The following is a 14,847-nucleotide window of genomic DNA, read 5'->3' as shown; positions in this document are numbered from 1 at the left end:
TACCATGGTCTCCTATTCCTTGTTCTCCCTCTCTGTTGTTGATCCAGCTGGGATCTCCCACTCACCCAAGCTCTCTTTCCCTCGACCCTCGCCCTTCACTACCCCCACTCATGTCCAGGCTGTTCATGTAGATCTCATTCCATTTCTCTGTCATTGGGCGATCCCTGTGTCTTTCTTGGAGTCCTGGTTTCCAGGTAGCCTACCTGGTGATGTGAGTAGCAGTCCAGTCATCCTTGTTCCACATCTAGTATCCTGTTATGAGTGAGTACATACCATGTGTGTCTTTCTGAGTCTGGGATACCTCACTCAGGATGATTTTTTTTAGATCCATCCATTTGTCTGCAAACCTCATGATGTCATTGTTTTTCTCTGCTGAGTAGTATTCCATTGTGTATATGTACCACATTTTGTTTATCCATTCTTCAGTTGAAGGGCATCTAGGTTGTTTCCATGTTCTGGCTATTACAAACAATGTTGATATGAACATAGCTGAACAAGTGCTCTTGTGGTGTGGTTGAGCATTCCTTGGGTATATGCCCAAGAGTGGTATAGCTGGATCTTGGGGGAGATGGATTCCCAATTTTCTAAGAAAGCGCCATATTGATTTCCAAAGTACACCTGACACTCTTAACTAGGCCCAATCCCATGGCTGAGTAGGTCAAATCGGACCCAGGGTAGAACCCATAATTACTATGTTGCTAAATGGATATCATATAAAACTATTCTCTAAATACTTATCTTTACACTGGTAGTTGGTGAAACTATTGACTCCTATCAGCAAAGCTTCTTTGTGTAATAGAAGATGCTTAATACAGAAACCCATAGCTGGTTAACATGCATAGAATAAGATATCATGGAGTGCTCAAATATAAATGGGACATCTGTATTACTCTCATTCTCCTCAAGAGTCAGGTAAATCACAGAAATGGATGTGGAAAGGTTGTAAAAGACAAAGGTTGTGGTGGTGGACTGTTGCAAAACAGTGTTTTCTGGACTTGAGCTCACAGCAGTTGTGACTACATGCATTAGATCTAATGACAAGCCAGTCACAATTCAAATGTAGGTGGGGAGGGGTTCCCAAAGTCTCATCTCTTGCTGGGAACTATTGGTACTTCATGGTTGTTGGGGGAGAGGGTGGTCAGTTTTTTTTTTTAAAGTGGTACAGCCATGGGTACATTGCTCATGCTCCAGTGGATAGCTATGCTCATGCACATACCTGCAACACTAATTGGACTCAGTGGTTAAGAACAAAGAATACAAGAATATGTGGTAGTGGGGATCCTGGAAGAGTTGGAAAGGAAGGACTTGGGGGTGGATTTGATAAAAATTCACTGTAAACATATATAAAATACTCAAAGAATAAATAAAAATAATAAAAAACTACACTGAGTTCCTATTTTATTCTGTCAGAATGGCAGACATTAAGAAAAAGGCAGGAGGGTATGTTCAGGGTGGTATGACTAGGGCTACAGTGACACAAAGCTTGTGGGAGTAACCAACCAATATCTGATTTGACTTAAGACCCATCCGTAAGATGGAACCCATACCCAGTACTGCTTGGGTGGCCAAGCACCAGACTAGATATCCCAGAGATCTAGGGTAAAACCAAATAGTACTTGTTTAAACAACAACAACAACAACAGCAACAACACAACAACGTGATAAAAATGACTCTTAATGATTTCTGCTGTACTAATAGAACAGCGTCTTCCTCAGAAGCTTCCTCTGCAGCAGATGGGAACAAATACAGAGATCCATAGACATCATTCAGAGAGTGAGAGACCTTGAAACACTCAGCACTAAATGAGATGTCTCCATTAAATTCCTTTCCTTAGGGTTCAGGGAATCCTGTGGAAGAGGAAACACAAGGAGTGTAAGAGCCCAAGGGCATGGAAGACACAAAGAAAGCAAGACCCTCTAAATCAGCATAATCAAAGCTTATCTGAACTCACAGAGACTGAAGCAGCATGCATAGGGTTTGCATGAATCTGCACCAGGTCCTCTGCATATATATTATGGTTCCCAGTTTAGTGTTTCTGTGGGATTCCTGAGTGTGTGAATAAGTGGGTCTCTGATTCTTGTGACTTCTCTCAGGCTCTTTTCCTTCTGTTGGCTTGTGCTGTCCAGCTCCAATGTGATAGCTTTTGTTTTAGCTTATATTTTATTTTCTTTTTTTTAAAAAAAAGAAAGAAAGAAAAAGGCAGATAAAATTCTAGCATGGAGAAGGGAAGGTGGGCATAAAGTCCCACCCCTAGCTAAGAGCTGTTGGCAATTGATAGCTGCTGGAAGGGGAGAGTTAATTGTAAGAGTGTTACTGGTGGTGGGTTGACTACATTGTAGTGGAAAGCCACACACCCAACAGTATATGAGCAACATCAACTGCACTTACTAGGTTCCAAAAGGACAAGTTGTGCAGGTAAGAAATCAGAGGCGGATCTGGAAGGAGCTGGGGAGGGGATGAATATGATCAAAATACATTGAACAAAATTCTCAAAGCTAATAAAAACTAGAAAAAAAAAAAAGAAAATAAATATCCAGTTCTGATCAGGTACACTTATGCCCTGCTGGAGGAAGGCGTAAACTTGTCCAGACTCTATGGGAACTTTTTTTTTTTTCTGAAAACACTGAAAAGAGATTAACTGTAAGACCTAGAGCACTCTTGTGTATTTACTTGGAGACAGTACATTACCGAGATACTTCCACACTAGTGCTCGGTGCAGCACTGTTTACAGTAGCTAGGTCATAGAACAAACCTAGGTGTCCCACAAGAGAGAAATGGATAAGGGAAGTGTGGTATATACACACAACGGATTTTTTTCAGCCATAAAAAAGAACAAAGTCATGTCATTGGCAGGGAAATGGATACAATGGGAGATAATCATATTAAGTGAGTTGAACCATGAAGACAAATACCTGTTTTTCCATATTTGTGGTTACTAGAGTTTATATGGCTTTGTAAAATCATGCATGTGTATATGACACCAAACTATCTAGGGAAATAAAGAAAATAATGGGAGAGGGATCAGTGAGAAAAGGGAGAGTGGGGGAACATGGGGGTGAATATGCTGAATATATAATATATACTTTATGAAGAATATACAAATACAATAGTAGAAAAAAGGAAAACAGCAACACACACATTGCTGAACACAACAGACTTTTCAATCAGTACGCTGTTATTTCTTCTTAGAATTAATCCTCACTTCCCTCACTCCTAGCTAAAAATTTTGTCTTTATTAAAGTGATGGTTCCTCCAGGATGTATGTCCGGAGCCTTGTAAGTAGACTTAGACATTCTCTCTTCTCTGTTTCTCTCCTTTGCACTGCTCATGCCCTTAAGAACACTGTTATCCAGAAAAGATTAAAATGCTGTGCTTGCATGTGTGTGTTTCTTTGTGGGGCTTGAAGGTCCTTGGACTTGGAGAACAAGTGGAGTCATAAACTCCAGGTGTGGCTCTTTACTTTCAAGGAACTTACAACCTAGTGGGCTTTAACAAAATAACTTCTGGTATAATTCTGGAGATTGTAGAATTGTAGACAACTTTGTCATGCAAAAGAAAGCAAACTGTTTTTGGATTCTTCTGGATTACATGTGTTCATTGAACTATATAGTGAGTCACATGACTTGGACTGTTTTTACCTTCCTCAAATACGCTGCTTCATTTTAAGTCTCCAGTGATGAAGTTCGACAGATAAAATCACCAAAGCTGATAGTCAAAGAACTGGCTGTTTTAGTTTTATTTCCTCTCCAGTGACCCATTAGAGTTTCATTTGTTATTTTCACCAAAACAATTGGATTCCAGCGGCAATTCCCTGGGTCACATGAGCAATGTTGGCAAATGTAGGCTTTCCAGCAGCACCTGGTCATTAGTCTCCATTCTCTTAATTAATGTTCCCTTTTATTCACTCAGCTTTTTCTAGAACAGTAGCTGTGTATGCCAAAACTCAGTTGTTAGGGAATTCTCTGACTGAAAGATGCTGCCTCTTGGAAATAGGTAGGTGAAAGATGGAAATGGAACATGACAATGGAAAAATTGGACACACTCTCTCAATTCAATTTCAGAAAACCAGCCGGGTGGCAGATCTCCTCTCTCTCTCTCTCTCTCTCTCTCTCTCTCTCTCTCTCTCTCTCTCTCTCTCTCTCTCTCTCTCAGAAAGGCAAATAACAGACATTGAATTTTACCTTGTATCAAAAAAATGTACCTTTGGTTTAAGGATAATCTGAAGTCTTCAGCGAAGATGAGGATTTTTGAGGCTGAAGTATGATCTAGTAAAGGATTTGGTTATTAACCACTTCAAGAGTCAAAGTAGGTACATAGCATGTAGAGGTTGGAGTCAGAACTACTGGTTTTGATTTGTTTCCATGCTCACAGGCAAGTTAACTAGAAATCATTGACAGATTGTAGTTCTCTGTGGCCTCTACTGAAACAAAATCCAAGTGATAGACACATAAATTAGACGTAGAATAACTGTAGAGTTTTTTAAAAAGTCTCTCTTGCATATTTAATTTCAGAATCATATAATTTACAAACATGAAGATTGCTAAATTATTAAATGGGAAAATCAAGAATTTTCTATGAATTATATTTATTTAGTTTTTGTTTTATGTTTCCTTCTAATTTGAGTTATCACACATAAAATACATTTAGATCAGATCCAGTGAGGCGGGGGTTGGGGGGAGTGGAAACAAAATCCAAGGACACAGAGATCAACATTAAGAAAAATGTGAGGTAATGGGTAACAATTTGACTGCTTACTTCTCGAGACAGATAACCTAAAAAGGAAGGAAAACAGGCAAAGAACTGAGTAGCAGAATATTTGGTATCATCTGTGCACTTTTTGTTTGTAGAAAAACAGACCATTTGTGCAGGTTAAATGTTTGGCCTGATAGTTCTAAGAGCAGAGAAATATGCACTATCAAAATGACGGGGAACACAAATGTCCCCAAAAGATAAATATTGTATTACTAAATAGTGTATTTTTGTAAAAATTAGATGTCTCCTTGGTGTGCACAGGGCCGGAAATTTGACTTCTCTGATTTTATAACTGAGGCAATCAATTCCTTTATCTTCTTTAAGAATGAACTTCAAATGGCTACAAATCTGTTCTAGGAGACTAAGTCTAGGCAAATCAATGGTATAAGATGATTTTTAGAAAGGAAATGTTAGAAAGTCATGGCTTCTAACTTTTATGTCCTTTAAGTAAGAGAATAAACAAAAGAAGACAAGATAATAATGGATGGATATTCTGGAGGACAAAAATGATCAAAATTTTCTTTTAGAATGAGCTCAGGTTACTCAGAATAAAAGATGTTCTGAGATCACTGAGTCCTCCAGGGGCCACTGGGTACAACTCTTCTCTTGGAGACTTGGAAGACACAGTCATGTCATTTCAATGTCTTCTGATACACTCGGTTCTTTTCCTTCCTTCCTTTTTAGGTCATCTGTCTCAAGTTTCTTTATTTAATTTTTGGTTTCTTTATTTAATTCTTCCTTTAGTTCTATTTTACTCATCTTCATAACTGTTAGATAATCTTAGGCTTCATATGCTTTCCTAACATGGAAATTCCAGTTGCCCAAGCACTTTCTGCTCTTTCCAGAAAGTATTCAGGAAAAAACTTACACATATCCATTAAAGACACATTAGTTTTTACTGTCTAAAACCTTGGAGACATTACTATATTATTTTGGATGTATAGAAAAGTTTTTTTTACATGCCAATTTTAATGTTTATAAAGACCTTATTTTTCTGTGAATTTGCTATTGTTTTATAGTTTTGATTGTTTAGTTGATAATTTTACCCTTTGTTATAGACAAGCCTGCGTGATCCCATTTAGCCATGGGGCTTTGAAGCATTCTGATAGTGTGCCTTTATAATGGCCTATCACAACTTAAAAGATCTTTGTTTCCATTGCCCCTTAGACCTCATCTCCACCACCCTCACTTCCCACACATTTAGCCTCTTTTACCTCTGTATGGTTCTTTGGACATTGCAGTACAGCTCACACCTTAGGGTTTTTGCTTTTGCTGTTGTGTCTGCATGAAATATTATCTCCCCAAATAACTTAGATTTGTTCACTCATTTTTCTCATGTTTCTTCTCATTTGAATGATGAGTAAGAGCTGTCTCATGAGCCCCATTTTAGAATCACATTCCTAATACTGCCCTGGTTCTCCTTTCTTAAATTTCCTACAAAATGACTGGTCTATTAATTTGAATGTCTATTTTTAATTGTATACTTATATATGTAAAAACATAAATTTAGGAGATTAAATACTTTAAAAATGCATTTTGCCTTTGTCTCTACTTATTAGTATGTAAAATATTCCTTGGTATACAATGAATGAAATGGATTCATAGACATGAATTCTCTCAACCAAATCATTAATTCCGCACAAAAACCTTCCTTTTTAACTCAATCAGTGTGATTAAGACAGAGTATCAGATATCAAACCAGTGAATGTATGGGTGGGTCATGAGGAGGATGTGACAGATGAGGTGCTCTGTAATTTGAATATGAAAGAATGAGTGATATCTTAGAAATTACAATACAGAGAAAGATGATTTCTGGCTTGAGCAACAAAACCAGAGTCTCTTTTGTCATTAACCATTGTCTACTCTGCATGTGTGGTAGGTGAGATCAGTTATTCTGACTCCAGTGAGAGGGTGGTTAACGTTGAATTCTCTAACTCAGCAAATCAACATCAAGTGCTCTTGCTTTTATGTTTGATCAGGTGCGACATGTATACCAGTCGACTGGATTTCTTCCAATTTCTTGTGTTAAAGATCTCTGCAGCAACTCTTCTCTTTGGTAACGCTTTGATTATCATTTGTAGCAAGAGTAGGAGTGGCCAACAGAATGCAATTCGATTCTCATGAAATTCTCAGGTAATATTTGCTATCCACAGTTAATACACCTTTTCATAGTGAGTATGAATACACTATTAATCTGAATATTCTGATTTTCCCCTTTAGGTAACAATAAAGTGAATCCCTGAGTTGGGCCCATGATGAGAGCAAACCATTCTGCAGTGTCTGAATTTGTGCTGCTGGGGCTCTCAAATTCCTGGGAGATCCAGATTTTTCTTTTTTTCTTCTTTTGTCTCTTCTATGTGTCCAGTTTGACAGGAAATTTCATCATAGTTGTCACTGTCACCTCTGACCCTTACTTGCATTCACCCATGTATTTTCTACTGGCAAATCTCTCTGTTATTGATCTTATATTTTGTTCCATTGCAGCACCCAAAATGATTTGTGATCTTTTTAGAAAGCAGAAAGTCATCTCTTTTGGAGGCTGTATCAGTCAGATCTTTTTTAGTCATGCTGTCGGGGGCACTGAGATGGTGTTGCTCATAGCCATGGCCTTTGACAGGTATGTGGCCATATGCAAACCTCTCCACTATCTGACCATCATGAACCCACGGATGTGCTTGTTAATATTAGTGGCTGCTTGGATCGTTGGCCTCATTCATTCATCAACCCAGTTGGCCTTTGTTATAAACTTGCCCTTCTGTGGCCCTAACATATTAGACAGCTTTTACTGTGACATACCACGACTTCTCAAACTTGCATGCACAGACACTTATAAACTTGAGTTCATGGTCACTGCCAATAGTGGGTTCATTTCCTTGGTTGCATTTTTTTTACTCATCATCTCCTATGTCTTCCTCCTCATTACTGTCCAGAAGCACTCCTTAGGACGTCCATCCAAGGCCCTTTCTACTCTGTTGGCTCATATTACTGTCGTAGTTTTGTTTTTTGGCCCATTGATTTTTTTCTATGTGTGGCCTGCTCCTTCAACACATGTGGATAAATTTCTAGCTATATTTGATGCAGTTTTGACTCCTTTTCTAAATCCAGTTATCTATACATTCAGGAACAGAGAGATGAAGATAGCTATCAGGAAAGGGTTTTATCAACTCCTGGGCTTTAGAAAGTCAATATAGATGGCTTGGCTGAGATATAAAATTCCCAAGTGAGAAGTAGAAGCACAGTCCTCCTAAAAGGCTTTGTGATAGAAATCCTTTGAGTATATTCAGACAATCACCACCTCTCATGTGAGTCTCTGTTGTTTCCATTGTATAATGGGTGACTCTTTCCTTGAAGAGAAAGAAGGTGTTTCTATAAAACATATAGAAATCAAATATTTTATTAACTCCTCATAATTCTCAAATAAATGTGCCAATAATTGCTTTTACATGTGTTTATGACAAATGTAGTTTTGGTTCTAACAATAACTGTACAAGTTTCAAGATGTTCTGCCATTGGCGTGTTTCTTTTTTTAATGCAAAGATATTAAGTTTAAAAATGGAACAGGTAGACAATTTGGCTAGTAAAAATAAACTGCTGAAAAATCTAAAACTATTCATTTTTAATCACTTATTTTATTTCTTTTGTAATTTTATTATTAAAATTTCACATATATGTACTGTATTTACATCACTTCCCCATCCCTTTATTTCCCACAATACTTCACATATCCCCCCTCCCTATCAAATTCATAGGCTTTTTTCTTTTCTTTCTTTTTTTTTAAATTTTATAATTTGATTTAATTTTACATATCAGCCACAGATTCCCCTGTCCTTCCTCCTCCCACCCCCCCACTCCCCCGAGCCCACCCTCCCATTCCCATCTCCTCTAGGGCAAGGACTCCCCTGGGGATTCAGTTTAACCTGGTAGATTGAGTCCAGGCAGGTCCAGTCCCCTCCTCCAAGGCTGAGCCAAGTGTCCCTATATAGGCCCCAGGTTCCAAACAGCCAGCTCATGCACTGAGGACAGGTCCCTGTCCCACTGCCTGGGTGCCTCCCAAACAGATCAAGCTAATCAACTGTCTCACTTATCCAGAGGGCCTGGTCCAGTTCCATTGGGGTTCCTCAGCTATTGGTTCACAGTTCATGTGTTTCCACTAGTTTGGCTATTTTTCCCTGTGCTTTTTCCAACCTTGGTCTCAACAATTCTTGCTCATACAATCCCTCCTCTTTCTCACCAATTGGACTCCTGGAGCTCCACCTGAGGCCTAGCCATGGATCTCTGCATCCAGTTCCCTCAGTCATTGGATGGGGTTTCTAGCACGACACTTAGGGTGTTTGGCCATCCTATCACCGAGTAGGTCAGTTCGGGCTGTCTCTTGACTATTGCCAGTAGTCTATTGTGGAGGTATATTTGTGGATTTCTGGGGACCTATCTAGCACTTTGCTTCTTCCTATTCCCATGAGGTCTTCATTTATCATGGTCTCTTATTCCTTGTTCTCCCTCTCTGTTCTTGATCCAGCTGGGATCTCCCCCTCACCTAAGCTCTCCCTCAACCCTTGCCCTTCATTACTACCACCCCCCACGTCCAGTTTGCTCATGTAGATCTCATCCATTTCTCTGTCATTGGGTGATCCCTGTGTCTTTCTTAGGGTCCTGTTTTCTAGGTAGCCTCCCTGGAGTTGTGAGTAGCAGTCTAGTCATGTTTGTTTTACATCTAGTATCCCCCTATGAGTGAGTACATACCATGTTTGTCTTTCTGAGTCTGGGTAACCTCACTCAGGATGATTTTTTCTAGATCCATCCACTTGGCTGCAAACCTCATGACGTCATTGTTTTTTTCTGCTGAGTAGTATTCGTGTATATGTACCACGTTTTATTTATCCATTCTTCAGTTGAAGGGCATCTAGGTTGTTTCCAGGTTCTGGGTATTACAAACAATGCTGATATGAACATAGCTGAGCATGTGCCCTTGTGGTATGATTGAACATTCCTTGGGTATATGCCCAAGAGTGGTGTAGCTGGGTCTTGGGGGAGATTGATTTCCAATTTTCTAAGAAAGGACCATATTGATTCACAAAGTGGCTGTACAAGCTTGCATTCCCACCAACAGTGGAGGAGAGTTCCCCTTGCTCCACATCCTCTCCAGCATAAGCTGTCTTCAGTGTTTTTGATCTTAGCCATTCTGTCGGGTGTAAGGTGGTATCTCAGAGTCATTTTGATTTGCATTTCCCTGATGATTAGGGATGTTGAGCAATTCCTTAAATGTCTTTCAGCCATTTGAGTTTCCTCTGTTGAGAATTCTCTGTTTAGCTCTATAGCCCATTTCTTAATTGGACTGTTGGGCATTTTGATGTCTAATTTCTTGAGTTCCTTATATATTCTGGATATCAACCCTCTGTCACATGTGGGGTTTGTGAAGAACTTTTCCCATTCTGTAGGCTGTTGCTTTGTCTTGTTGACCATGTCCTTTGCTCTACAAAAGCTTCTCAGTTTCAAGAGGTCCCATTGATTGATTGTTTCTCTCAGTGTCTGTGCTACTGGTGTTCTATTTAGGAAGTGGTCTCCTATGCCAATGCGTTCAAGACTACTTCCTACTTTCTCTTCTATCAGGTTCAGAGTAACTGGATTTATGTTGAGGTTATTGATGCACTTGGACTTAAGTTTTGTGCACGGTGACAGATATGGATCTATTTGTAGCCTTCTACATGTTGATATCCAGTTATGCCAGCACTATTTGTTGAAGATGCTTTCTTTTTTCCATTGTACACTTTTGACTTCTTTGTCAAAAATTATTTGTTCATAGGTGTGCAGATTAATGTCAGGGTCTTCAGTTCGACTCTATTGGTCCATATGTCAGTTTTTATGCCAGTACCAAGCTGTTTTTACTACTGTAGCTCTATAGTAGAGCTTGAGGTCAGGGATCGTGATGCCTCCAGAGGTTGTTTTATTGTACAGGATTCTTTTGGCTATCCTGGGTTTTTTGTTTTTCCATATGAAGTTGAGTATTATTCTTTCCAGGTCTGTGAAGAATTGTGTTGGTATTTTGATGGGGATTGCATTGAATTTGTAGATTGCTTTTGGTAAGATTGCCATTTTTACTATGTTAGTTCTGCCTATCCATGAGCATGGGAGATCTTTCCATTTTATGACATCTTCAGTTTCTTTTTTCAGGGACTTAAAGTTCTTGTCATGTAGGTCCTTCACTTGCTTAGTTAGAGTTACCCCAAGGTATTTTACATCATTTGTGGCTATTGTAAAGGGTAATGTATCTCTGATTTTTTTCTCAGCCTCTTTGTCAATTGTATATAGGAGGGCTACTGATTTTTTTGAGTTGATCTTGTATCCTGCTATGTTGCTGAAGGTGCTTATAAGCTGTATCAGTTCCTTGGTTGAATTTTTGTGGTCACTCATGTATACTATCATGTCATCTGCAAATAGGGAAAGCTTGACTTCTTCCTTTCCAATTTGTATCCCCTTAATCTCCTTATGTTGTCTTATTGCTCTGGCTAGAACTTCAAGTACTATATTGAATAAGTATGGGGAGAGCAGACAGCCTTGCCTTGTTCCTGGTTTTAGTGGAATCGCTTTGTTTCTCTCCATTTAATGTGATGTTGGCTATTGGTTTGCTGTAAATTGCCTTTATTATGTTTAGGTATGTTCCCTGTATTCCTGATCGCTCCAGGACCTTTATCATGAAGGGGTGTTGGATTTTGTCAAATGCCTTTTCTGCATCTAGTGAGATGATCATGTGTTTTTTTCTTTGAGTTTGTTTATATGGTATATTACATTGACAGACTTTTGTATGTTCAACCACTTTGCATCCCTGGAATGAAGCCTACTTGGTCATGGTGGATAATTGTTTTGATGTGTTCTTGGAGTCTGTTTGCCAGTAATTATTGAGTATTTTTGCATCAATGTTCATGAGGGAGATAGGTCTGTAGTTCTCTTTCTTTGTTGCATCTTTGTTTGGCCTGGGAATCAGGGTAATTGTAGCCTCATAGAAGGAGTTTGGTAATGTTCCTTCTGTTTCTATTGTGTGCAACAGTTTAAAGAGTATTGTTATTAACTCTTCTTTGAAGATCTGGTAGAATTCTGTGCTGAAACCATCTGGTCCTGGGCTTTTTTTGGTTGGGAGACTTTTAATGACTGATTCTATTTCCTTAGGGGTTATTGGGCTATTTAAATAGTTTATCTGGTCTTGATTTAACTTAGGTATGTGGCACCTATCCAGAAAATTATCCATTTCTTTTAGATTTTCCAGTTTTGTGGAGTAGAGGTTTTTAAAGTATGACCTGATGATTCTCTGGATTTCCTCAGTGTTGTTATGTCCCCCTTTTCATTTCTGATTTTGTTAATTTGGATCCTCTCTCTCTGTCTTTTGGTTAGTTTGGATAAGGGCTTGTCTATCTTGTCGATTTTCTCAAAGAACCAACTTTTTGTTTCATTAATTATTTGTATTGTTCTCTTTGTTTCTATTTTATTGATTTCAGCTCTCAATTAGATTATTTCCTGGAGTCTATTCTTCCTGGGTGACTTTGCTTCTTCTTGTTCTAGAGCTTTGAGGTGTGCTGTTAAGTCACTAGTGTGAGATTTGTCCAAATTCTTTATGTGGGCATTTAGTGCTATGAATTTCCCTCTTAGCACTGCTTTCATAGCATCCCATAAGTTTGGGTATGTGGTACATTCATTTTCATTGATCTCTAGGAAGTCTTTAATTTCTTTCTTTATTTCTTCCTTAACCCATTGGTGATTCAGTTGAGTATTATTCAATTTCTATGAGATTGTAGGCTTTTTGTAGTTTTTATTGTTGTTGTTGAAATCTAACTTTAAGCCATCATGGTCTCATAGAATGCAGGAGGTTATTACAATTGTTTTGTATCTGTTGAGATTTGCTTTGTGGCCAAGTATGTGGTCGATTTTAGAGAAGGTTCCATGGGGTGCTGAGAAGAAGGTATATTCTTTTTTGTTAGGATGGAATATTCTGTAGATATCGATAAAGTCCATTTGAGTCATAACATCAGTTAAGTCCTTTATTTCTCTGTTAAGTTTCGATTTGGGAGATCTGTACAGTGGTGAAAGTGGGGTGTTGAAGTCTCCCACTATTAATGTGTGTGGTTTTATATGTGATTTAAGCTTTAGTAATATTACTTTTACATACATGGGTGCCCTTGTGTTTGGAGTGTAAATGTTCAGAATTGAAACTTCATCTTGGTGGATCTTTCCTGTGATTAGTATGTAATTCCCTTCTTGACCTCTTTTGATTGATTTTAGTTTGAAGTCTATTTTGCTGGATATTAGGATGGTTACACCCCCTTGCTTCTTAAGACCATTTTATTGGAATGTCTTTTCCTAGCCTTTTATTATTAGGTAGTGTCTATCTTTGAATTTGAGGTGTGTTTCTTGTATGCAGCAGAAAGATGGGTCCTGCTTTCGTATCCATTCTGTTAGTCTGTGTCTTTTTATAGGTGAATTAAGTCCATTAATATTAAGGGATATTAATGACCAGTGATTGTTCATATTTTTTATTTTTGTTTTTGGTGGTAGTGTGTGTGTACTTCTCTTCTTTGGTGTTTACTGCTCTGGTGTTATCTGTTGCCTGTGTTTTCGAGGGTGTATCTGACTCCCTTAGGTTGGAATTTTCCTTCTAGTGCTTTCTGTAGGGCTGGGTTTGTGGATAAGTTGTTTAAATCTGGCTTTGTCGTGGAATATCTTGTTCACTCCATCTATGATGATTGAAAGTTTTGCTGGGTATATTAGTCTAGACTGGCATCCATGGTCTCTTAGTGTCTGCATTACATCTGTTCAGGTCCTTCTGGCTTTCAAAGTCTCCATTGAGAAATCAGATGTTATTCTGATGGGTTTGCCTTTACAAGTCACTTGGCCTTTTTCCTTTGCTGCTCTTAATATTCTTTCTTTATTCTGTATGTTTAGTTGTTTAATTATTATGTGGCGAGGGGACTTTTTTGGGGGGGTCTAGTCTGTTTGGTGTTCTATAGGCTTCTTGTATCTTCATAGGCATTTCCTTCTTCAAGTTGGGAAAGTTTTCTTCTATGATCTTGTTGAATATATTTTCTGTGCCCTTGAGTTGGTATTCTTCTCCTTCCTCTATCCTTATTATTCATAGGTTTTGTCTTTTCATAGTGTCCCAAATTTCCTGGACATTTTGGGTCATGACTTTGTTGGCTTTAGGTTTTTCTTTGACTGATGATTCTATTTCTTCTACTGTATCTTCAATGCCAGAGATCCTCTCTTCCATCTCTTGCATTCTGTTGGTTATACTTGCATCTGTAGTTCCTGTTCATTTACTCAGATTTTCTCTTTCCAGCATTCCCTCTGTTTGTGTGTTCTTCATTTTTTCTATTTCCCTTTTCTGGTCTTGGACTGTTTCCCTCACATGTTTCATTGCTTTTATCATGGTTTTCTTTCAGAGATTTATTGTTTTCTTCTTCTTTATTTGTCTTTTCCTCTGTTTTTTTTTATAGCATTCTTCCCATTTTTTGTTTGTCTTTTTTTTTTTTTTTATACAAGTCTTTTATTGTCCCAAAAGACACCCCAAATCGTACTTAAGTGAAGAATCTTGTTTCTGGAGCAGGGTAATTGAGGTCTTACTCATCAGCCTGCTGCACTGTTTCCTTTTCAGACACATAGATACCATCCAAAAACTTTCTGATACCCTTGTTTTTAACTGTCGTGGCCTGCTGAATCAGAGCCGCTAAATTTGAAACAAGTTCAATATCGTTTGTCTTTTCCTCAATTTCATTTTTGATTTCTTCTTTAAAAGTCTCTAGCATCTTCATGATGTTATTCTTAAGGTTGCTTTCTTCTGCTTCTTCCATTTTGTGATGCTCAGGTCTTGCTGTTGGAGGAGGGCTAGGTTCTGGTGATGCTGCATTGCTCTTTATTTTGTTGTATGTACTTCTGCCTTAACATCTGCCCATTTCTTCATGGAATCATTCTTGGTCTTATCAGTGCTCTTGGTCCAGACAGAGCTGTGGTCTGGATGGGAGCTGGGGGCTGGTCTCCAATTCTCAGGAAGTGGGGGAGGGGTCTCAGATGGATGGGTGTGGGGGCAAGGCTTGTAGATTGCATGGTCTGCG

The 14,847-nt window shown here is 38.6% G+C and overlaps 1 protein-coding gene across 1 annotated transcript; it reads left to right on the top strand.

Moving 5' to 3' along the window:
• The first annotated feature begins 7,005 nt into the window (after positions 1-7,005).
• LOC131908455 (olfactory receptor 4F6-like) lies at positions 7,006-7,944 on the top strand. Its single transcript, XM_059259498.1, has one exon. It carries the CDS (start codon positions 7,006-7,008, stop codon positions 7,942-7,944), a length of 939 nt encoding a protein of 312 aa, XP_059115481.1.
• Positions 7,945-14,847: the final 6,903 nt, after the last annotated feature.

Source organism: Peromyscus eremicus, chromosome 4 (genome assembly GCF_949786415.1).
Source record: "Peromyscus eremicus chromosome 4, PerEre_H2_v1, whole genome shotgun sequence".
Classification (NCBI taxonomy): domain Eukaryota; kingdom Metazoa; phylum Chordata; class Mammalia; order Rodentia; family Cricetidae; genus Peromyscus; species Peromyscus eremicus.
This window is presented reverse-complemented; position numbering and strand designations above follow the sequence as displayed.